Source organism: Urocitellus parryii, chromosome 1 (assembly GCF_045843805.1).
Source record: "Urocitellus parryii isolate mUroPar1 chromosome 1, mUroPar1.hap1, whole genome shotgun sequence".
NCBI lineage: Eukaryota > Metazoa > Chordata > Mammalia > Rodentia > Sciuridae > Urocitellus > Urocitellus parryii.
The window spans coordinates 163,270,642-163,295,395 of NC_135531.1; the positions used below are offsets into that span (position 1 = coordinate 163,270,642).

Sequence of the window (24,754 nt, forward strand, 5' to 3'; positions counted from 1 at the left end):
GAGCTTCCTGCAGGGCTATTACCATCCACCCTACGACTGGCCCACTCCTAAGGGAAGTTTGTTTTTAAGAACAATGTTATAGACCTCATTAGCCTCCCAGTGTCAGAAAACAAGCAATTTTAGGCCTGGCCCTGTGGTGTAAGACGTAATTACAGGTAATTACAGGGGCTTGGGAGGCTGAAATGGGAGGATTGGGAGTTGAAAGTGAGCCTTATCAACTTAGTGAGGCCCTAAGCAACTCTGCAAGACCTTGTCTCCAAATAAAATATTTTTAAAAAGCTGGGGATGTGGCTCAGTGGTTAATCACCCCTGGGCTCAAGCCCTGGTGCCAAAAAAAAAAAAAAAGAAAAAGAAAAGAAAGAAAACACTTTGAGCTTTGAGCTTAACAGCTCTAAAACAATAAGTGACCTCCCCTATCTCACCCCAACCTCCTAAAAACCACCATGACCCCACCAGTAATGGTGATCTTTCCTTAGCCTGCCATCGTATGGGGGTGTCTGGGTTCAAATTACCCTAATTATCAACTTATCCATGCATGGGAGCCAATAGGTTGCTTTATTGTATTTCAAGTTTTGTGAATTAGATATTCCAGCCTCTGCCAGAGCCATGGGGACAGAACAAGATGATAAGAAAGATACAGATGTCATGCTGGATGCATAATGGTCACCTTTGAATTCTCTCCTACCTTCTTTCCCCACCCCCACTTGCTAGTATTTGCTGAGTGTCATATGTGCCACTCACTCTATGAAGTCCCCAGGACACGGCAGTGAAAACAGTAGCCGGCCCCGACCCGAAGCAGCTCATCTTCTGACTCATTATCCTTGCTCCACTCATTTTGTCATCTCTTTTTCTGTCTTTAGTTAAATATATCCAGCTTATGCCAGGACCTCTCTTTGGCATGTGGTGCCTCTTAGCTCATGTGACCCTCTGCACAGCCTCGTAAGAGGGCCGCAGCACTGACCTCCAGTGTGAGATGAAATGCAGCAGGGAAAGTGACCCAGCTCATCCCAGCCTCTTAGCAAGTGGCACAGCCTGCAACCTGGAACCAGGTCGGCTTCACCAATTCCAGGCCCGCAGCCCTTTCCCTTTATTCTCAAACCTCACATCTTCAGTGTCCTGCACCTGAAGTGCCTATCCATTTCACCTCTCCACCTCACCTTTGGGCAGGCAACCTCAGGGTCCTTTACACCCCACTGACTACCAAAGCCCAGGCCAGGATTTGGGCTCATAGGCATGAACCTTGGAGGACATGCCAGGGCCTGAGTCATCTGGCCCAGCCACTCCCTGCAAACTTATCTTGCTGCCACTCCTCAGGCCCAGCATGAGCCTGGCTGGCCGCCTCTGGCCACCTGGTGCCCCAGCTGCCTTCCTCCACAGCCGCTGTGTGCACTGGTGGGGGATCTACCTGCAGCTTCACTCGCCCTCACACATCAGCAGACCTGGCAGGGTCTGTCTGGACCCTGCAGGCCACTGTAGAGTCCTCTGCTATATTCCTGCAGGACTGGTGGGTGATATTTCTCCCAGGTAATAACTTGTAATGACACATTGGCCTGAGTCTGTGCTCATCTCTCTCAGTTGACCTCAAGGCTGCTTTAGAGATGAGGTCCTGGCTCTGTTCCTCATCCTCATGCCTCAGGCCCCAGGGTCCATGGCTACCAATAAACATAAGCATGCACAGACAGACTGATTTGCCAGAAGCACGACCCACTGTTACCTTAAAACTCATCCATAGTGAAATTACACTTTGTTCAGATGACAGACATTCCCACCGACCTGCCAGCCTTCTGGATGACATTAAAGACCTCACTGTACTCCTACAACTCTGCCTCCCCTTGGGGGAGCAGGTCTTTGGTTAATCCCCTACCTGCTCCTATCTCAGTCTCCCCCCCTCCCATAGATGCACTGATGGTGGTGGGAAATGTGCCTTCCAACTAATACCTTGGATTACCTCTTTCTCACTTCCAGTGTATGCGTTGCCCCAATTGTAACACACCACTCCATACTGGCTGTCAGCAAATGGGTGCCACATTTTTAAAAATATTTATTTTTTATGTGATGTTGAGGGTGGAACTCAGTGCCTCCCATGTACTAGGCATGTGCTCTACCATTGTACAACCTCAGTCCCAGTGCCATATTTTTTAAACCTTCAGAATTGTTGCTGGGCTGTAGACCTATCATCATTATGTGCATCTATTCAGGTATCTCCTCTTCAATGGTTTCATTTCTTTATCATTAGATAATTCACAGAAGGTAGAAAAACTAAAGTTGGTGGAAAGATTAAGAAAAATGAACATACTATATAAAGAAAAAGATTTAAATAATGACTATGCTATAGGAAGACCATGGAGTGGATCAGCAATAAGGAGAGGAAGGAGCTCAGTTATTCTTCAAATCTCCTGACCCTGGAAACATTAGTAGCTGCTCCACTGGGAAGGTGCACGGCCTGGAGAGAAAGGTTCAAATGGGCTCACCCTTAGGCAAATATGTGCCACCTTGTTGAGTTCATCTGGAATATTATGAAGCCCACAGAACCTGGCTACAGTCAGCTAATCCCTTTCATCGATGCACTTCAGGTTACTTTGGTTGTTGTTGTTGTTTTGTGGGTTTTTTTTCATTTGTTTTTTTAAAAAAAAATTTATTTTTTTAATTATAGGTGGACACAATATCTTTATTTTATTTTATGTGGTGCTGAGGATTGAACCCAGTGCTTCCTGCATGCTAGGAGAGCGCTCTACCTCTGAGCCATAACCCCAGCCCTTACTTTGTAAAATTTTGTTAAACTTTGGACTTTTGAACTTTTGAGATAAATAGTCAAATCTCCATAATGTCTCCCTTTCAGATGACTTAAATGTTGCATTACATCAAAGAACTCAAATAAAAATGTTCCCTGGAAGGAAGAGTGAGGAAGAGAGAAAGAGCTCAGCTTCCTAGGAGGTGAGGATTACTTGAATGTCAATTTCACCCCTGTGGTTGGCGGTGTCTGAGTTGTAAATCATCAGCAGGAGTGGTTAATTAAGACTCTTGAACCCCAGCCAGCGATAACCCATCCTGGCCATGAGCCCTTCTCTTGGTTCCAGGCGACAGAAGAGATAACCGACGCCGCGGGGCAGCGGCAGCCACGCGGCCAGGCGAGGCCAGTACCATGGCCTCCGGGACGCCTGGGGAGCGGCTCCGGGAGGAGGCCCGGTGCTCCGTGTGCCTGGATTTCCTGCAGGACCCCATCAGCGTGGACTGCGGCCACAGCTTCTGCCTCCGGTGCATCTCGGAGTTCTGCGAGAAGTCGGACAGCGGGCAGGGCGACGTGTACGCCTGTCCTCAGTGCCGAGGCCCCTTCAGGCCCGAGAACTTTCGGCCCAACCGGCAGCTGGCCAGCCTGGTGGACAGCGTGCGGCAGCTAGGGATGGGCGCGGAGCCCGCGGGGGCGCGCCAGTGCGCGCGGCACGGCGAGGACCTGAGCCGCTTCTGCGAGGAGGACCAGGCACTCCTGTGCTGGGTCTGCGACACCACGCCCGAGCACCAGGGCCACCACACGGCGCCGCTGCGGGAGGCCGCCAGGAGCTACCAGGTGAGCGCGGGAGCCCCGGGTGCCGAGCTGGGCCGCGGGCCGCTCGTGTAGGGCGGAAGGCACCGGGGCACCGAGCCCCCGCCGGCCGGGTCGTCCTGCCTCGGCTCCAGCTAGCCAGCGCGGGACCGACTGCCGAGCGAGCTCAGGACCCTCGGTCCTTGGCTTTCAAGCCGGTCTTTTTCTTCCCGATCCCGAGCCGGCGGACTGTGCAGTGAGTCTCGGTGACAGCCTTGCACCTCTGTGGTACTCGCTTCCACTGACAGGATTCCAAGGGCGCAGCGTTTGCCTGGTGTCTGTCTAGGTCCCTTAACACGGACACCAAGGCCACCCTCTGGCTGAGGAATAGCGTCTGCTCCTGCCTGGACTGTCTGGGTCCCCTGAAGTAGGGGGCCACTGGAGTCCACACGAAGGTCTGGGAACCGAGGACTTGAGCATTCCCCTGAGGAGGTGCTTGACCCCCCGAGAGCGCTCCGAGGGACTCTGCCCAGGTGTCTTCCCACAGGTGCCCTTGGGTCCTGGGCCATACTCTAAACACGTGCCTGTCCCCAGCATCTGGAACAGCTGCTAGCACAGAAGAGGTCAACGCTGTCTTTTTAATCTATGGCACAGTTAGCCAAAGCACTCCGTCACACTGGAATAAGTTCCAAGCACCAGCTTTCTTAAAGCATTCATTTATTTATTCTATTTGTTTGTTTTAAGTTAAGGACTGGGGTATTCACTAGCCAACATTCATCTGGACAATCTTGGAATTTTCTCTAGATTTTTCCTCTTGATTTCTGTTATCCTCTGCAAATTACAGTACTAGGCCCTCTCTAGCCTACCTGAAAAGTCAAGTATGCTCCTGCCTGTCTAAATCCCCAAGGTACCATACAGAACATGGCTGCTGTGATATCGCTAAAGACGTTCTCTGTTTTCAGTAGTCAACTAGATAAAAAACAAGTACCATCCAAACTCCTTGGCCTGCCAATCACGACTTTCTAGGTTCTGAAGTCCCCTTCCTTCTGCTCTTATCCGATCCAAACATGGGACCCAGCAAAATTAGCCTAGTCACTCTTGTCCCCAAACATGCTCTTCTTTCACCTCCTTGCTTTTGCTCAGTGTCCTTGGTCCCAGGGAGCTTTCCTCTGTCTACAAGTGAGAATGGCTCTATTCCTTGCAAACACCAAACATATGCCTCTTTTTATTCTGATGCCACCATGAATTCTAATGTTACTTTATGTGTACTTTATATAGAGTATTATAATATTTTAAAGTGAATGATATATATGTAAGATTTATTGAATAAGTTTGGAGGTAGAATTTGTATTATTTTCTACTAAAATCATATTTCTATATATGTCATTATGGGTGCTTCCTGTTTTTTAAAAAAATGCATGTATTTGCTTCTTGGAAGGGTCTTATCATTGAACAGAGATCTAATTTCTGGGTTTTTGTTTGTTTAATTGTTTGGTAGGCTTTTTTATATTCTTCTTTTACTCCTTTTAAGATGTACAGAATATTGTGGTTTTTACCTAAAGTATTTTATTTTATTTATTAATTTATTTATTGACACCAAGGATTGAACCCTGGGGCTTTACCACTGAGCCACATCCTCAGACTTTTTATTTTTTTTTTTTATTTTGAGATAGGGTCTCACAAGTTACTTAGGGTGGTGTTAAGTTGCTGAGGCTGACCTTGAACTTGAGATCCTCCTGCCTCACCCTCCAAGTTGCTGAGATTATGGGCATGTACCACGGCACCTGACTTCATTTAACATATTTTAACCAAAAAAATTTATTTTTGGTGAAATATCATGACTTATAGTACTAATAACAAACACTTGATTCTCATCGTAATTAATAAAAAATTGTATCACTCTTCAACCTAGCACCAATAGATGACATTTCACCTAATGATGTCTTCATTTCCCTCCATCTAATTTTTACATATTCATTATAAGCATTTTTTTTCAAAATTGGCACTGTTATAAAATGTACTTATTTGACATTGTAATTCTATTTCTTGACATTAAGTTTCCTATCGTGTTAATGTAAAATGTTTTGCCACTCATTTTTACATTTTAGTCATTATAGTTTTACTATTGTAATGGTGCAATGAGCATGCTTTTAGATGTATCTTTGCATCTGATATTAACTGAGTTACCAGCAAAGGTGTCTACTGCATTCTAGGGAGTTTTCCAGTTGATCCTGCAGGTCCTCACAGTCTGCTCCACACAGGTGAAGCTGCAGACAGCGCTGGAGCTGGTGAGGAAGGAGATGGAGGAGGCCCTGATGCAGGAAGCTAACATGGGGAGGAAGACTGTGCTGTGGAAGGTAGGGGTGCTTGGGCCTGGGGAGCTGCAGTCACCACCCTCTTCCTGAGTCTCCATTCTCCAGCGAGCTTGCCATTTACTTAGGCGCTCTATGGAAACATCTCATGGCCATCCTGAATTGTCCCAGACCCCAAATGACATTGTTCATTTTTGTTTTAACCTCTGTCGGCAGGACCCTATCCAGATTATAAATAGCTTTACTCTCTTGATCTTACTGTGAAACTCACTGCTGGGGTGTGTGCCACCACCTGCTACTGTAGTGTCAAACTGTATTTGTCAGACAGTTAAATAGTGAATGCCACAGGCTTGGTGACAGATGTGGTGCAGTTCCCAGGAGCCATCTATACAGGGAGGGACTGGAGCCTTCAGCCTCCTTGGGTCATCCATCCAGGGTCCCCTCTTTCTGCAGCCCCTCCCCCCTTGTTTTTCTCCTATATTTCATTTACACACAGTGGCTGTGAACCTTATCTTCTCCTATTGCTATGTCTATTATAGGTAAAGTTAAGTCCTCCTCTCCTTTCCACAGCTGGAGAGGCTTTGGGTCACCAAGCTTGCTGCTGCCATTCATGGCAGAAGCTAGAAAGTTGCTCGGCTCCCTACAGTGCCCAGAACAGCAACTGCACCCCACAACAGTGAATTGTAGGTCAAACCTGCCAAAGTGTCAAGGCTGTGAACCACATATAGTGCATGGGTAGATGGGTATATTATGTATAGAGCACAGTGTACAACATGATCAGTTATATTTTATAGAATATTCCTCTTCCTGCTAGAATCATTCTTATGTTTTATATTGTTTTATATTATTTTCTTCCTCAAAAATATAGTTTGGGTTGGAGATGTGGCTCAAGCGGTAGTGCGATCACCTGGCATGCGCAGGGCACTGGGTTCGATCCTCAGCACTACATAAAAATAAAATAAAGATATTGTGTCCACCGAAAACTAAAAAAAAAAAAAAAAATTAAAAAATTCTCTCTCTCTCTTTAAAAAAATTAGTTTGATATACTATCTTCATACAGATATTTTCATAAGGACATTTATTTATTTATTTATTTACTTATTTATTGTGCTGGGCATTTAACTCAAGGTGCTCTGCCATTGAGCTACATCCAAAGCCCCTTTTTCTTTTTATTTTGAGACAGGTCCCACTAAGTTGCAGAGGGTGGCCTTAAACTTGTGATCCTCCAGCCTCAGTGAGTCACTGGAATTACAGTGCAATACTGTACCTGGCTCATAAGGACCATTTTTGCTAACATTTTTCTAATGGAATAAGTCTTATCTTCTCCTATTGCTATGTCTATTTTAGGTAAAGTTAAGCACTGATTCACAATCTTTATTATTTAAAGCTAATAATATTTAATTTTTTTAAAATATTGGCCTGACCACAGATTTATGAAATCAGGAACCCAAGTGCAAGATCTGAATGCCCACATTTTAAAACCTCCAATGCATGTCATAACATAGAAGTGATGCTAAGATATCTTGTTCAGAGGCAAGTAGCCATGTCTGAACTTCTTGTTGTTCATGTTCACATGAGCCAGAACCATCAGGCACAGGCTTGATGGAAAGGAGCTCTAAGTTCTGCAGCAGCACTTCTTCTTTCTTCACATCCAGAGGGGGCCGAGCAACATTCCAGCCTCTGCCATGAATGGCAGCATCAAGTGTGGTGACCCAAAGCATCCCCAGCTGTGGAACTGGAGAGGAGGGCATTTTGGCCCAGGTTCACAGCCACTGTGTGTAAATGAAATGTAGGAGAAAAACAAGAAATTATCAGGTTTAAAAACAAAACGGACAACCCAAGGTGGCACTCAAGAGGGTGACGTGAAGGAAGCTGGGCTGCCGCTGCCCCTCCACCCCGTCATCCCTAGTGCACCCCTGGACTCCTCTCCCTGTGACAGTGCTCAGCCCTCTCTCCAGCAGCCTGCCCTGGGAGACAGTTTGCATTTGTATGAGCCATGCCTCTCAGGAAACAGAATGTGGAATGCAGAGTCAGTGTCCCTGAGGAGAAGGCCAAGAGTGTATGAATCAGTGATTTAGAAAACAGTAAAGGAGGTAGGAATGCAAAATGGGAAGAAGGAAGTGGGAAACCTTGGCCCTGTGGCCAGTGGGGCCCTCAGTTCCTTGTGTGTGTGTGTGGGGGGGCGGGGCAGGCATTGCCCCCGCAGGCTGTCAGCACTCAGCCTCTGCGGTGGATGGCGGCAGCAGGCTGCACCTCCCCTAGAGGGGCGATCCAAAGTACCTCCAGACATTTGGGGAGAACTATTATTTGGATTACAAATATATTTATATGTCTTTTATAATAATTTTGATGATAATTTATGCCTTTCAATTAAACCAAGAAACTATCAGGTTTAAAAACAAAACGGACAACCCAAGGTGCAGATGCTTTGGGAGGGTGACTCATGCTCAGTTTAAAGCTGGGTTTCTAGCTACTAATTTCAAGAGAATAACATTTAGATGTGATCCCCTGCGCACAGTGTGATCCTTAGGTTCAGTCAGACACCGACGTGTGAGGGCCAGGTGTGCCTCAGGGGCAGAGCTTGCCCAGCCTGAGTGAAGCCAGGGGTTCTGTCCTCAGCACCAGGGAGATTTGGGTAGGGGCTGGTGTAATAGCCTGGAGTGAGTGGCCTGCGTGGCAGTTAGTTCTTCTGGGCTCTGCAGAGGACACGGCCTTGTGCTGGTTTCTTGCTTCTCCTGGGACAAGAGAACATCTGTGTGTTCTCCTGTCACATTGTCCCTCACAGCCCAGGCCTCCTGCTCTTCCTGGCCACCCATCCAGCAGCAGAGCCAGCCCTCTGCTGTGGGGCCACACAGGCTCTCAGAGGTGCCCAGATGATCCCCACTCTTCTCTTTCTGCTGCATTTGACTCGTGATATTGAAACCCGCGTGTCGAAGGCCTTGCCTCTGGCCCTGCAGCAGAAGGGGGCCCACAGCCACAGTCTTCCCAGACTCTGAGCTTGAAAACCCCACCGGCCACCTCTCCTGTTCCCGGCCTCTGGTTTCTGAGGTCCTCCCCAGAGGTGCAGAGTGGGGGTGGGGTGGGTTCGGGGATGATGTGGGACGTCCCTTCTCTGGCTGCCTGTCCCACGTGAGGCAGGCCCCGCACACCTTGCCCCAGCCTGATGGGGTCTCCTGTTGCTCCAGGAGAAGGTGGATATGCAGCGGCAGCGCTTCAGGTTGGAGTTTGAGAAGCACCGAGGCTTTCTGGCCCTTGAAGAGCAGCTGCAGCTGCGGAGGCTGGAGGAGGAAGAGAGAGCCACCCTGCAGAGACTTCTGGACAGTAAGGACCAGCTGGCCCAGCACAGCAAGGCCCTCAAGGAGCTGGCAGAGGAGCTGGAGGAGAGGTGCCAGCGCCCAGCCCTGGGGCTGCTGGAGGTGAGGAGGCCTCAGGAGGGCAGGCCTACAGAGGCTGAGAGGATGGGGACAAGCCTTGGCATGGGACACGAAGGCACCCAGCTCTCTAGGACAGAGCTCAGCAGTACTTCCTTAGAAGGCCATCTTACGACTGAATACTGGGCCCTGAGTCAGAAGGCAACCAGAGGACCATTTAGCTCATGCAAAAGACAAAAACTTCAATACGTGATGAGAGAAAATTAATTATTTATGTAATTGTGAACAGCTGGAGCAAGGATAAGCTGCGCCATTCTGGCTGAGAAACCGTCTTTTGTCAAAGATGATATTGCTGATTTTCATGAATGTTCAACCCCCAAAGTCTCTGGCAGCCCATTTCATGGAAAATAGCCAGAAGTATGAGCAGTGCTTCACCTAGTCCAGCTTGAAATTCCCATGTTAAGTCCTAAGGGGAGTGTATGGTGGGAGTGTACAGACTCCAGGCATGGTAGGAGTGTATGGACTCCCATGCAGATTTCTCAATCTTTTGGGACTTCGGAGCAGCCTTTTTAAAGTTTTAATTGGAGACAGGGTCTCACTCAGAGGCTCAGGCTGGCCTTGAACCACTCCCTCCTGCCCCAGCGTCCCTAGGGTCTGGGGTCACAGACATGGCCATTCCGCCCCACAGGTGTTGTTCACAGGGTCGCCTACAAGAGAAATTCATTCACCTGGTACTTTTCTCTGTACCTTGCCCCAGTGACAGATGAGGATTCTAACCTAAAACAGAGTGCAGATCCCCACTGAGCAGCTGGCCCACAGTGTCCCAACTGACTCGCCTCTGGACACTGCAAGTTCCAGACACATAAACCCAGTCGCTGTCCTGGGACATTTGCAAACACATTTGTCAATATTGTGGCATCTGATGGGGAATCACTAAGTAACTGCATGAAACGCTTTTATCTACCAAGCACTTTATTTAATCTGCCCATTCTATCTTCATTCCCATTACCAATGTCATGGCTGTGCTCATTTCCTAATGAGTAAACAGAGAGCCAGAAAGAAATTAATTTTTCAAGTATAGGTGGCAAGTAAGCACAGGAATGTTGGCATTTTCAAAAATAATATTCACTGCATTATCTCAGATAAATCTCATTTAAAATGAGTATTTCTTTACACCATATAAATGTTAAAATGATTTATAGTACAAATCATAGTAAGAATATATTCTTACATAATTTTTGTCTGTGTCCTCTCTCTTTCTTCTCTGATACCAATGATCTTCATTTTACCCTACTGGCCAAGACCCAGGCCGATCATGTCCATAAAGGACAAGGCAAATGGTTTCCCTGCATTCATGCCTTGTTGAAATTTGTCCGACTGTTGACCACTTTTAGGGAAGAAGACAAGTGTGTTGGAGGTGACCTTTTTGTTACCCGCTTTGAGATATACTGTTGCTGGATAGTAGTGACTTCCTTTCTTATCTCCTTAGACAGTTAGTAGCTTTGTCTGTTGGTTCAGAGAATTTGAATTTGAGGATGACTTTTTCTGGAGTACTGGGACAGAACACAGGGCCCTGTTCAAGTCAGGCAAGCCCTGGACCATGAGCGATATGCCCAGTCCCAGGATCTATGCCGTACTTATACATGTTCCTCAAGTAAATTCCAAAAACATGTAGGATTTTTACCCTAATTCCATCTGTATAAAGTGCAGAATGTAACTGTTAAAATAGCCCAACAACCAGAGCTATCAGTTGACAATCCATAGTTCATGGATAGGTTTCATGGGAATTAATATAAATTTTGTGTAGTCTGACTCTGTTCTAATTATATGCCTGATTTTTAAATTTGAGAGTCATGTGAGAATTCAATTATAGCCTTTTTTGCCTTTAATTAACAGAGATCCACTGTCATCTGCAGTCTTATGTTGCTTGTTAATTATTTCCAGTACATTCTAAAGACATTTTCGTGGTGTGTCCCCAGTCAACTGTGGAAAGCACTTACACCTGCTTGTGTCTCTTACTTCTAGGGTGTGCAAGGAGCCCTGAGCCGGTAAGTGTACTTTCCACTCCAGTGAGGGAGCTGGGGAGGCGGAGAGGGCTGGTGTGGCCATGCTGACATTTCCGGGTTCTCTGCTCTTCTCAGAAGTAAGGCTGTGATGCCGCTGGAACCAGAGACCATCCCCATGGAGCTGAAGACCCCATGTTGCATCCCTGGCATGCGGGAAATGTTGAGGAGATTCCAAGGTGGGTGGAGCCTCCGAGCCTGGGAACTGATGCTGGGAGTGTGGGGCTTACTGCTGCCCTTACTGCCCTGGCCTGTGGCCACAGCAGAGCCTCAGGTCTCTGAGACTCACTGTGCGAGTGTGCTCTCATATGTGAGTGTGCTCTCAGGGTGTCGTGGCCTCTCACCTGGGGTCCAGCCTGGCAAACCTCCAGCTCCTTCCTGGGGCACAATGTGTCAGACTGCCCAGCAGAACATGTGGGTGTCTCCCTCGAGGAGTCGGTCAGTTCTCCGGGGTTGCCTTGCTGGCTCCCACTCACTCTATTCTGACCCTGTCCACCTGCAGACATCATCGAATCCCACAGGTTGAGGGCCTGGTCCCGCAAGGCTGTGCCCTGCTTCAGGAGCAAGGAACAAGCAGGCTGTGGCTTGTGCCTCTGACCAGCCAACTGCAAAGCAGCTTTCCTGGGACCCGCTCTATGAGCGCAGTTTGTTTGCTAGAGCAGCTCCCAGAACTCAGACCCTACTCACACTTGGTCAGTTATTGTACAGGGTGTTGCAGAGGATGGGGACCAGCAGCAGGGTGGAGGAAACCAACAGGGTTGGTGTGGGGAGGGGCAACACGCCCTCTCTGGGTGCTCCTTGCAGGATCTCCTTGTGTGAAGCCACTGGCAAGCTCCGTCTTTGGGTTTATGGAGGCTTCATTCAGCAGGCATGACCAATGATACCACTGGCCACTGCTGGTCCCTGGAGCTTCAGCCCCACTCTCCTCCCAGAGGTAGGGGGATGTTGGACTGAAGGTTCTATCCCTTTAATACAAAGGGGGTTCCCTGGAAACCAGCCCCATCCTGAGGTCATCTAGGCCACCAAGCACCAGCCATCTCATTAGCATGCAAAAGAGTCCCTTATCTCAGGACTTTTGGGAACTGGTGTGTCAGGACCTGGGACATAGACCAAAAATACACTGCACTCTCTCACCATGACTCATGCACTGCCCTTGGCCTTCCTGAGGATTTCAGTGTCAGGCTGTGAAGGGGTGGAGCAATGCACCTGCCTGCAGGAAAGGGGAGGGGACATTTGTGCACAATCCGAGTGGATGCCAGTCAGGGACACCCAGAGGGTCTGCACAAAATGGCTTTGTTCACCAATCATGTTGTTCTTTAAAATGGTGACGATTCAATATTTTTACTATTTCCTTTTAAAATTTACTTTGCACCACATAATACAAACTGTGGCTTCCCAGGACAGTCTTGTCCTGTAATTAGAAAACCTACCTCAGTTGTAGCGCCCAGTGATCCCACTGTTTGGTGGACAGGTGAACATACACTAGCCATGTGTCTTGATGAGGGCCTTCGCAGCACACCCCCAGACTCTGTCACCTCCTATGCTTTTCCTTTTTACCGAATGAAATAGTTAGTGAATGAATCCAGCCCTTGCTGCCTAGTTTATGCTACCCTTTCTACCAGTGGAGTGAATCATTGAAGAACAAAAGCAAATCAAATGTGCTATGACCCGTGATTCACGGTGCAAATACTGACTTCAGTTACCCAGGCACACGGCTGTGAGGAGAGGACACGGACTTCTGGAGAGTGTGATTTGATGCATGCTAATAATTAGAAAAATCTGCGTGACGGAGAGAGGAGCAGAGCGTCGGGCAGCAGGAAGTGCGGCAGGTGTGCTGGGACTGTGAGGACAGGATGGTGAGGGCAGCCCAGGGGGGAGGGCGAGGAGGACAAGGATGCAGCAGGGCTGGAGAGGTGGTTTTGCTTCTGTGAGCAGCACTCAGTGGGAGAGCACAGGGTGTCCCTGGGCAGGACTGACCTTGTGTGCACATCATCCGGGTGCTTTATTGTGATGAATTAAAGATGCCAAGACAGCAGCTGGTGTCCTTTGTCACTGTTCAGTGGCAGATGAGTGTAGGTGCCCCCCAGTGTTGGTATGAAAGGTGCCAGATGGCCACATCCTTGGCCAGCCATGGAGGCGGAGCTGCTGGGATCTGCTCCTGGATGAGCTGTGTTTTGTGGTGAGAGGAGAGTGAGGAGGACCCATGGTCTTGGACCCCAAGAACTGCCACACAAAACAGCTGGTTGTGCTGATGGCCATGCTGCAGGCAAGGCCCAAGAAGGGCGACTGGTTTGGGGGCAGGTTGGCAGATACTTAGCATCCAAAACTGGCCAGGGAGGCAGATGAGTTCACAATAAGGACCTTCAGGGGAGAGGCCAGGCTGGCAACATGCACTGCAGTCAGTAGCAGAGGACTGGAGTTGACTGGAGAGTTGAGTGAGCCAACCCAGAACTACAGGGCATGGGCTGAGAAAGAAGTCCCCAACATGGCACTGCGGCTTTGACCTGGAGCAGTGACGGAGGAGAGGGGAGACCAAGATGGAGGGAAGCATGGGTGCTGGTGAGTCTGGAAAAGAGCAGGAATCTCTCCAGGACAGTCAGGTCCTCATGGTGCCAACTGACACAGATGTCCCTTCACCACCCTGGTGGCCACTGGGAAGGTATTACCCTTGACAGCTGGGTTTAGGAGAAAGGAACAGAGAGAACTAGCCAAAGCTCTTTCACAGATTTCTTTGGCTAATAATGGAGCTGAGCATTGTGCATGTTAAATGAGCCCCACAGTCCCCCCCCCACCCCAGTCACATTCCAGGCTGGTATTTGCTTCCCGTGGAGTTGGGAAATCAGGTACAGTCTTTGAATCTCCTCATCAATATTGTGAGGTGGTAGTAACCACATTAAGGATGGCTTCCTAGCCGGGTTTGGTGGCACATGCCTGTAATCCCAGCAGCTGGGGAGGCTGAGGCAGGAGGATCATGAGTTCAAAGCCAGCTTCAGCAATGGCAAGGTGCTAAGCAACTCAGTGAGACCCTGTCTCTAAATAAAATACAAAATAGGACTGGGGATGTGACTGAGCGGTTGAGTGCCCTGAGTTCAAGCCCTGATACCAAAAAAAAAAGAAGAAGGTGGCTTCCTGATTTAACATAGGTAATGAACACAGAGAGCCTAGTGATGTGGCCAGTCAGGTTTAGATATCCATAGAAGTTCATGACGTGTGGCTTGAAGATGAATTGGACTAGTACGAGTAGTAACTGTTTTTGCCATGACCTTAAGGTCTATTAATGAATTTACTACCTTTGAGTGCTTATAAGGAAGTACTCTGGTTTTGATGTAGATGCGTTTGCGTACTATATATGTGAATCAATCCTGCATCAGTCTTTCGGGGACTCCACAGTACATGTTAGATGGTCCTCCTGTTGTGGAATCAATCACTACAAACAGCCACTTTAGACCACACCCACTAGTAAGCTCACAGGTCCAAAGATCAGACTTGCAGGTGGGAGTAGGTGGCTCCCTTGCTTGGGTTAGGGTCTCCGAAGGCCAAAACCAAGGGACTGAGCCTCTCTGAGGAGTCTGGGGAAGGAGTTTCCAGCTGGAGTTCCCTGTAGCTGCAAGGCCACGGTCCTTGTTTTTCCTGCAAGCCATCATTTGGGGCCAGTCTGCTTCAGAGTGCTCTCACCTTCCCCTCGTGACCCTTCCCACCTTCCACCCTGGCAAGGCTGTATCAGAGCCAAGTCTAAGACTCTCTTCTGCCACCATCCTGATAGCTAGAGGACTTTCTAGTTTTAAAGAGCTTGTGGGATTAGATCAGACCCTCCCAGATAGCCTCTGTTGTCCTGGAATGTCATATAATCATGAAGGTAATAACACCAGGGCGTGGAGTCAGGGCATCTAGTGTACAATTCCCCCACCACAGTCACACCATTTTGAAAGTAGTGGATTTCATATTAATGAAATTATCCTATAGGTTTTGAGAAAAACAGTTTATAAATTTCATGCCAAGCACAGATGATCCTAAGTGCACCCAAGAGCTCTGGGTGCAAATGCAAAGTTGCCTTCGACTGGGTGTTTGGCTTCCCAGCAAGCTGACAGCGCTGCTGTCCTAATGGCCTGGTTAAGGCCGCCCTGGGCGCCCCAGCAGATCAAAGACCTGCTCAGACCCTGGAGAAAGGCCTATTTCTTGGGGCAGTCTGAGAGAGGGCGTTGCCGACGCTCACCCGCCCCCCCCCCCCAGGGGGGGCGTCTAGTCCTTCCCGTGCATTCACGTGTCCCATCATTCTCTCTGCAGTGGACGTGAAGCTGGACCCCTCCACCGCGCACCCCAGCCTCCTGCTGACGGCCGACCTGCGCAGCGTGCAGGACGGGGAGCTGTGGAGGGACGTGCCCCGCAACCCCGAGCGATTCGACACCTGGCCCTGCATCCTGGGCTTGCAGAGCTTCTCATCAGGGAGACACTACTGGGAGGTGGTGGTGGGAGTGCGGGCCGAGTGGGGCCTGGGCGTCTGCCAGGACTCGGTGCAGAGGAAGGGGGAAGCCACGCCGTCCCCCGAGAATGGCGTCTGGGCCCTGTGGCTGCTGCGAGGCTGCGAGTACATGGTGCTGGCCTCTCCGTCCTCGCCCCTGCTGCAGCTAGAGAGGCCGCGCCGCATCGGGGTCTTTCTGGACTACGAGGCCGGCGAGGTGTCTTTCTACAACGTCACGGACGGGTCCCACATCTACAGCTTCAGCCAAGTGTCGTCGGGTGTCCTCCGGCCCTACTTCTTTGTCTGCGACGAGGCGCCGCTTATCTTGCCACCGATGGCAGAAGCGGAGGCAGGGACATTGGCGTCCGGGGGCCACCCTGACCCTCCTCTCATGGGCAACCTTCAGTCCTGAAGTGCTGTGCTCAGGGTCCTCCCGCAGCCAGTCCAAGGGCCCTGGAGAGCGGCGGAGGACTGACATACAGCTTCACCAAGTGCCCAGCTCAGGGCAGCCTCTTGCTCCGGCCTGGGGAGGTTCCTTGAAATCCAAGCAGACAGGAGATGCTGTGTATGCGGGAACGTTGGACCTGGAGGGTCTCCTCAAACTTTTCCCGAATGGCCCCCCACTTACTCCATGGCTTTTCTTTCAAATTAATAGTCTCGTATTAAAGAGTTCTGTATGGTCCTTATAATTTCCATTCTCTTCAGTATCTTCCCATCCCTGAGAGATGGAAACCCTGCAGGGGGCCCGAGCAGGCTGAGGCTGCTCCCTCCTGGACCCTCCCTCACCATCCTGGCTGGCTCTTCCTCTGTCTCATTCCTTGCACCCCCCTTTTTTTCCTGGATACCTTTGATTGTTTAAAGTTTCATTTCCTTTTACATCAACATATTCAAAATCATCCTTCACACGTGTGTGTTTCCAATCACGGTCTTCACTTGCTTTCTGTCTTCCTTATTCTGGGAACAGTTTTTGAGGATCGTGAAATTCATTGCTCCGATCATAACATGGATTTCGATCTTCTCTCTTTATCTCTGCATGTGTTTATAAAAGTAGGAATGCCCTAGAAATTTGATTCAGCTGGTTTTCTTCAGGGTCTGGAGGGACTGAGGAAGGTTTTGCATCAGCTTGCCAAAGGGCTGTGCCCATTCATGGGGCCAGGGGACAGCTGCAGCCTTCTGTCTGCTCAGGGGACTGGTTCCAGGACCGCAGCAGGTGTCCTTCACTCGGGGTCTCCTGTGCCTGGAACAATTTACTGCCCTCACAGTATTAGGGTAGGTATTTAAGGTCATGATTGATGTGACTAGTTTAAATTAACAGTGTTATTTAAATAAAATGGTGATGTTGAAAATGAAATGATAAAAATAACTTACTTTTGAAGTATATTCTGTATCTTTCCAATAAAATCCTTTAAAAGTCATTGAAGACCCCCTATTCTGCCACATTTGTCTTCATTTTTATCTAATATATAATTGCTAAACAAATATTGTAATATTCTAATGCTAAATGCTTCAATGCTGAACAAATATAAATTATGAGCAAATTTAATTAATGTTTTCTTGATAATCTACCCAAAGTGTATTCTTCCTTTTTAACTCCATCTCAAAGTTCAAGATGCTTTTTTTCTTCCAGGAGATTTCTGCGACTGTCCTTCCCTGGCCTTGCAATCATGTGAATGACAACCTTCTTTTCAGATTCTTAATTGTCTGAGGACAAGCAAATGCTTGCCCTCTCTGCCTCTCATTTGCAAACAGAAGAGGTGGAAAGATGTTGTAGAAACCAAGCTGTCTCTGATGTGCAAGCAGTGCAGGGGACAGCTCTGCAGTGCGGCCTTCCCCACTGGAATGACAAAGGCTCTCTGGGGTGAAACCTCCAGGAACTGAGCCATTCTCTGGGACAGGAAGCCTTCTCTGTGGGAAGTGGCAAGTCTACAAGCCTCTGCTCTCTGCAGGGTGAAGGGAGCCTCAGGAACACCCCCTGCCTGCCCTGGAACCTGACAGCCTTGTCTCAACAGTGGCCTTGAGACTTGTCACCTCCTGGATTTTATTTTGATTTCTGTGGGCCACTAAATGTCAGTCCTTCTCAGCTCCAGTGTGCTAAGCTTCAGGGATCTCCACAGTTCCTATTGCAACCTCTTCTTCATTCCTTCCAATTCCTAAAAGGTTCCCACCATTCCCCTGGGATTCTGGCTCATTACCTGCCAGATCCTGTAAATCCACCAGATCGTCTAAATCCATATCTAATTCCTGACCTTCTTCATTCTTTCTCCGGAACCTTAGCTTTTCACAGTCAAGTGCCACCTGTCATCAAAATAGATATTCTAGGGGCTGGGGACATAGCTCAGTTGGTAGAATGCTTGCTTTGCATGCACAAGGCCCTGGGTTCAATCCCCAACACCAAAAAAAAAAAAAAAAAAAAAAAAAAAAGATATTCTAAGCTCTATTCTATATGTCTAAATCTTTAACCACAAATATCTCCAGGTCTCCCTGAATGATAAAAAGATATTTTAAAGCCTCCCCTTCTGAAGGGAGGCCTGCTCATTTCTTTGTCACGTACACCAAACACCTCAGTGACTCCTTTCTGCATTTCACTCCAGCTCCCCATCCCTCAGCAGTAACACCCTGTTGGCTCCCAAGGACCAGAATCCAGTCAGCCCTTCCCCACCCGCATCCTGGTAGTCTGAGCTTCCCCTCCCTTGAGATCACTGGGTTCATCTCACAGTGGTCCCTTCACCTCTGAATGTAGCCCTCATTGCTCTAAGGTTTATTAAAAAAAAATTTTTTTTTCCTCTCTTCTCCCCTCTCCCTCCCTAACAAGATTTGGAAGACAGTGTCATCTTTTCTTCCCTAGTTAACTGCCCTCGAACACCTGAACACCTGCTACAGGAAGAGGGTGCCTGCTGAGGATCTGGGAAGTGAGTATCTCCAAAATGTGAATACTAATAGGCCATCAGGGCAACTTGAAGGCCCCCTCCTGGAATGTAACCCTTGAAAAAAATTCTTTATCTCCTTTGCTAGCAAAGCAATGAAGCTTCTCTTTCCTTTTCCTCAAAACCTTGGCCTCATTATCAAATTGGCATTGGAGACAGGGACTGAGCTTTTGGTTACAAATCTTGGCACCCCGGATGGGACCCGAGAAGAAGCCCTGGCTCTGGGTTTCTTGGACAGGCCTGGCACTCCATGAACTGCACTTTCATGCTGAGGATGTAAGATGAACTTTTGGAGAGCTCCTGGAAAGTTAGGGGTGAGTGGGCCTCGGTTGGAACTGAACCAGAGGAGCTATTCCTGTAAGTAAAGGAAGGGACACAGGGACTCCCAGCAGCTGCTGAAGACCCTGAGCTCCGGGGGACTCCGCCTTCCTTCCCTGCACTGTAAGGATCCCTCCATCTTGGTCTACTTGGAGAAAAAGGAAACTGAATGCAGTAAAGTTTCGGCACCTTGACCACCTGGTAAACTGCCCAGTGCACACTGAGACCTTTGATTCTACACTTCTGGTCCCCTTTGTGGGAGCACCTGGTTCCCCATCCCTATGGGAACATCTGTGATGCCACTGATGTAGGAGTCACAGTTAAGCAGGAATTGGGAACTTGGGGAGATTTTCCCCCTATCTGGTCTGTTTTAAAGGTCCCCATCTGTTTGCCATGGTTTGGGGATCCTCTCTGTTTCTCTGTCATTTTGTTTCTTTGTTTGTATCTGTTTCTGGCCCTTTAAGACATGGGCAATAGGGTGTTGATCCTATAGATTGTTTCTTGGGAAATATCTTGACTAAATGGGCCACCTATAGATGTAAACATGACTAAGAAAAAATGTGACAATCTGGTCTTTGAATAGTTTTCTAAATTATTGTACAGTTGGGAGTTGGACTGTCAGAGATAAAATAAATGTTCTGTATATACAGACATGTAGGCCATTACATAATAAGGAGTCTAACAGTCAAAACTAAGTTGGATGCAAAAGGTGCTGCCCTAATGTGTGAGAAGCAGGACACCAAAGGAGGATTGAAAAAAAGAAGTTTTTTTCTTTCAACCCAGTGCTGACAGTGTGAGCACCTTCTCAGCCTGGCCCCAGGCAACTGCAAATCATCCTGCTGTGGGTGAGGGACACCAGTTCTGGGATCAAAGAATAAACAAATAAATGAATACAACTCAAGAAAGCTGCCTGGTCTGTAGAGAAATGGGCAAACAGGATCTGCCCTCTACTCTGCTTTTTAGCCATTCTTTGCCCAGGGATAAAAGTTTGAGAACAGGGCTCAGTTTGCTGCCTCTGAAGACAAATGAAATGTATACGGGCTATAGGTCTCACCGATTTTCTTTCTGTGTTTTTGTCTCATGGGTTCAAAGAATGAAATCCAGGATGATGGCAGAGGATAAAAAATTTTTAAATTATTTTTGAGTGAAGAAAAAGAAATGAAATTCCCTGTCATGTGAGGAAGAAAGTGGCCGAAAGCTTTTCCACTTGAGTACACTAGTCTGGGAACTTAAGGCTGCTGGATAAAGGCTCTGATCAGAGTCCATGCTGAACAGACATTAAAAGCGTTCAAACTAATTGTTGGAATCTACGCTGTAGGATGTTGGGAAGGGATGAAAGTTATTGGCTTGGCCGTGACTTTCTATTTGGCTGAATGCCTTTAGCCCTGAAGTATGAATTTTTTTTGTAACCTCCATTTGGGTCCACCCCCATTTCCATTTTCCTGCCACCCTGGGGACAAAGGAGTGGACTGGAATGCTGGACCTCACTGGGTGTACTTTACATTTGGAAAAATTAAATAAATAAATAAATAAATAGCCTTATCTGGAGCCCATTACACTCATTGTCTGATGATTAACTAGCCTATCTTTTTTTTTTATTATTTTTTTTATTTTATTTTTTTTTTATTGGTCGTTCATAACATTACATAGTTCTTGATACATCATATTACACGGTTGATTCACGTGGATTATGAACTCCCGCTTTTACCCCGTATACAAATTGCTGTATCACATCAGTTTCCCTTCCATTGATTGACATATTGTCTTTCTAGTGTCTGATGTATTCTGCTGTCTGTCCTATTCTCTACTATCCCCCCTCCCCTCCCCTCCCCTCCCCTCCCCTTTTCTCTCTCTACCCCTTCTACTGTAAATCATTTCTTCCATTTGTATTATCTTGTCTTACCCCTCCTTTCCTCTTATATGACATTTTGTATAACCCTGAGGATCGCCTTCCATTTCCATGCAATTTCCCTTCTCACTCCCTTTCCCTCCCAACTCTCATCCCTGTTTAATGTAGATCTTCTTCTCAAGCTCTTCATCCCTACCCTGTCCTTGTTTACTCCCCTTATATCAAAGGAGTCATTTGGTATTTGTTTTTTAAAGATTGACTAGCTTCACTTAGCATAATCTGCTCTAATGCCATCCATTTCCCTCCAAATTCTATGATTTTGTCATTTTTTAATGCAGAGTAATACTCCATAGTATATAAATGCCACATTTTTTTTATCCATTCATCTATTGAAGGGCATCTAGGCTGGTTCCACAGTCTTGCTATCGTGAATTGAGCTGCTATGAACATCGATGTAGCAGTGTCCCTGTAGCATGCTCTTGTTAGGGCTTTAGGGAATAGACCGAGAAGGGGAATAGCTGGGTCAAATGGTGGTTCCATTCCCAGCTTTCCAAGAAATCTCCATACTGCTTTCCAAATTGGCTGCACCAATTTGCAGTCCCACCAGCAATGAACAAGAGTGCCCTTTTCCCCGCATCCTCTCCAGCACTTATTGTTGTTTGACTTCCTAATGGCTGCCAGTCTTACTGGAGTGAGATGGTATCTTAGGGTAGTTTTGATTTGCATTTCTCTGACTGCTAGCGATGGTGAGCATTTTTTCATGTACTTGTTGATTGATTGTATGTCCTCCTCTGAGAAGTGTCTGTTCAGGTCCTTGGCCCATTTATTGATTGGGTTATTTGTTATCTTATTGTCTAATTTTTTGAGTTCTTTGTATATTCTGGTTATTAGGGCTCTATCTGAAGTGTGTGGAGTAAAGATTTGTTCCCAGGATGTAGGCTCCCTGTTTATCTCTCTTATTGTTTCTTTTGCTGAGAAAAAACTTTTTAGTTTGAGTAAGTCCCATTTGTTGATTCTATTTGTTAACTCTAGCGCTATGGGTGTCCTATTGAGGAATTTGGAGCCCGATCCCACAGCGTGTAGATCATAACCAACTTTTTCTTCTATCAGATGCCATGTCTCTGATTTAATATCAAGCTCCTTGATCCATTTTGAGTTAACTTTTGTGCATGGCGAGAGATATGGATTCAGATTCATTTTGGTGCAAATGGATTTCCAGTTTTCCCAGCACCATTTGTTGAAGATTAACTAGCCTATCTTAATGGAGGGGGGGTAAAAAAAAAAAAGCTGCCAGTCACTAGGAAAGGGGCAATGGTCTCCAGTACTCTTCAATAAAACAATAACCTGGGGAGAAAATAGTCTCCCCTTTCTAAGCTCTGAAAGCATGTCCTATTTGGCCAGAGGACACTTCTGGATGCAGTCCTACCTGTTATCCAAAAAGCTAAAATACAAGGGCCTAAGCACCTATGTCTTGGCACTGCTGATTTCTGCAGAGAGAGGTCCCTAACAGTCTTTGTATGGTCAATGTGAACTTACAGAATTCCCTAGATACATACATAAATACATATGTAGAGAGAATCTCTGGGTACAATTGACAGTGGGGAACTCACTTAAAGTTGATGGCATTGTGATGATGATAAGGGAGACTGGTCAAACAACAGCAACCTGTGCTCCAACCTCTTGAGCACAAACTGGAAGGGAAAAAGATTAAGGCATAGTTTTTTGTTTTTAACTATTCCAGCCTGATCCCTCTCCTGGAATAAAATTTGTTATAAAAATTAAATGCACAGATAACATGCTCACGCAAAGAGTAACAACTTCATTTGCAAGTGTCTTCCTGCTCTGCTAGAGGTCTCCTAGACCAGAAGGACCCTCTTTATCCACTAATAAAGAAAAGAGTAAAATATGTATTTAATCAACAATAGAAAATATAAAACATTAAAAGTGTAAGAGTCTGATGCTTTTTTATAGAGTATTCCTCTAGGCCCATATATGGAGCCTTTTCTAGAATTAATATTAATTATATTTCTGATAGGAAATTAATGCACTAAGAACTCTTCAGTCCCATACTTTGTACTTTTTAAATGCAAGGAAGATGCATGGGATTTATCAAAATTTGATACCTAAAAGTAAAGGTAAACAGTCCCATGACTGTACTTTTATCTAAAAGTTACAAGATGGACAGAAAACAATATCATTAGCAGATTCAGGAGCATAGAGATGAAAGTGTCAAACAAATAGCATGATTTTTCTGGACTAATTGCAGTAGGAATAAATATCAGAGAATATTCTTAGGCTATTATGATACACAATAGCTCCAGATTTTCAGTCAAAACTGCTCAGGTTAAAATGAACCCTTTACCACAAGAAAGGTGGATGCATGGACAGTGTACTTTGCTGCATGGCAAAACTCAAGAAAACAGACCAGGGATTGGAATTCTTACATAGACATTCCAAGTTAAATTTGAGGAGAGCTAAATAGAAATTGATATGTTTACCCTCACTAATCCTGTTCTGGTGAAGATATTATTCTCTTATTTCCAGATGCTTTCTCTCTTATGTGTCATACAAACAAGGCATTACCTCCAATGCGGGCGGTGTGTGTGTGTGGGGGGGCACTAAAAAGATGACATCCTTGAGAGTTTGTACATTCTAGTGTATACTTTGTTGTCATAGGAAAACTTAGAAGTACTAGGGAGGTAGCAGCAAGTTGTCATGTAGAAATAGCTGATATGAGAAAGTATTAAAGTAAACTATTATGCTTTCAGAATGTGCCAACCATTGTCTCTCTGATGAGAGAAAAAGTCCTTTACAATGCACTTAAATTATGAAACAAAACAATGTGACTCTTTTGGCATTTCCCCCAAGAGAAAATCTACTGATAGGATACAGAATGGAGCTTAATGGTAGTGTGTTGCATAGAATGCATGAATCCTGGGTTCGATCCCTAAAACTGAAATAATAATAGTAATAAAAATAATAAAAAAATTAAAAGAATGTCAGTTTTGTTAAAATTAAATAGTCTGATTTTATACTCTTCTCTGAAAATATTAGAATTACTTTTTAGATTATTTGAAGTACATCATTAATTTGTAATGGCAAAAACGTAAAGCATATAGTATGAATTAATCCAAAGGGGTTATACAAAGAAGGGGACATAATTTTAGACAATGTTGGATTTGCTAAATTTAAAGCACTTATGGAATTATTTTACTCAATATACTACCTCAAGCAGATGGCAATGTAATTACTTTTTCTTTGTTTTTATTGGTTCTTTTAATTTAAACATAAGGATTCATTTTGATCAAATTCTACAGCTTTGTTTTTTCTTTTAAATTCAGCCCCCAGTAGATATCCTTTTTCTTCCCCCCTTGCTTTGTTTCCTTTCATCTACTGTACTGAACTGTTATTTATTTATATACTTTTTAAAAAAATTTAGTACCTTGGGGATATACATGTTGATGAGATTCACTATGGGCAGTCATAATTTTACATAGCAAATTTCATTGAGATTCTGTTTTAGTCAGATTTTTCATTGCTGTGACTACAGGACCTGACCAGAACAATTATAGTGGGGAAAGAGTTTATTTGAAGGTTGCAGAGGTCTCAGTAAATAGACTGCCAACTCCATTCCCTGGGACTCAAGATGAGGCTGAACATCATGGTGGAAGTGTAAGGCATAGGGAAACAGCTCATTTGTTGAACAGAGAGAGACTCTACTCACCAGCTATAAAATATCAAAGGCAAACCTCCAATGACGCACATCCTTAGCCGAACTTTACCTGCCTTCAGTTACCACCCAATTAATCCCATCAGGGGATTAATTCACTGATTGATTTAAGACTCTCTTAGCCCAATCATTTCCCCTCTAAACCTTCTTGCATTATATCATACATGAGCTTTTTGGGGACACCTCACATCCAAACCATCAAAGATTC

At 46.3% G+C, this 24,754-nt stretch overlaps 1 protein-coding gene across 1 annotated transcript; it reads left to right on the forward strand.

Moving 5' to 3' along the window:
* Positions 1-3,135: 3,135 nt before the first annotated feature.
* Positions 3,136-16,137, forward strand: LOC144256589 (E3 ubiquitin-protein ligase TRIM58-like). The gene is made up of 6 exons (XM_077801867.1): positions 3,136-3,565; positions 5,782-5,877; positions 9,018-9,248; positions 11,229-11,251; positions 11,345-11,445; positions 15,551-16,137. Exons 1-6 carry the CDS (start codon positions 3,143-3,145, stop codon positions 16,135-16,137), a joined length of 1,461 nt encoding a protein of 486 aa, XP_077657993.1. The 5' UTR covers positions 3,136-3,142.
* Positions 16,138-24,754: the final 8,617 nt, after the last annotated feature.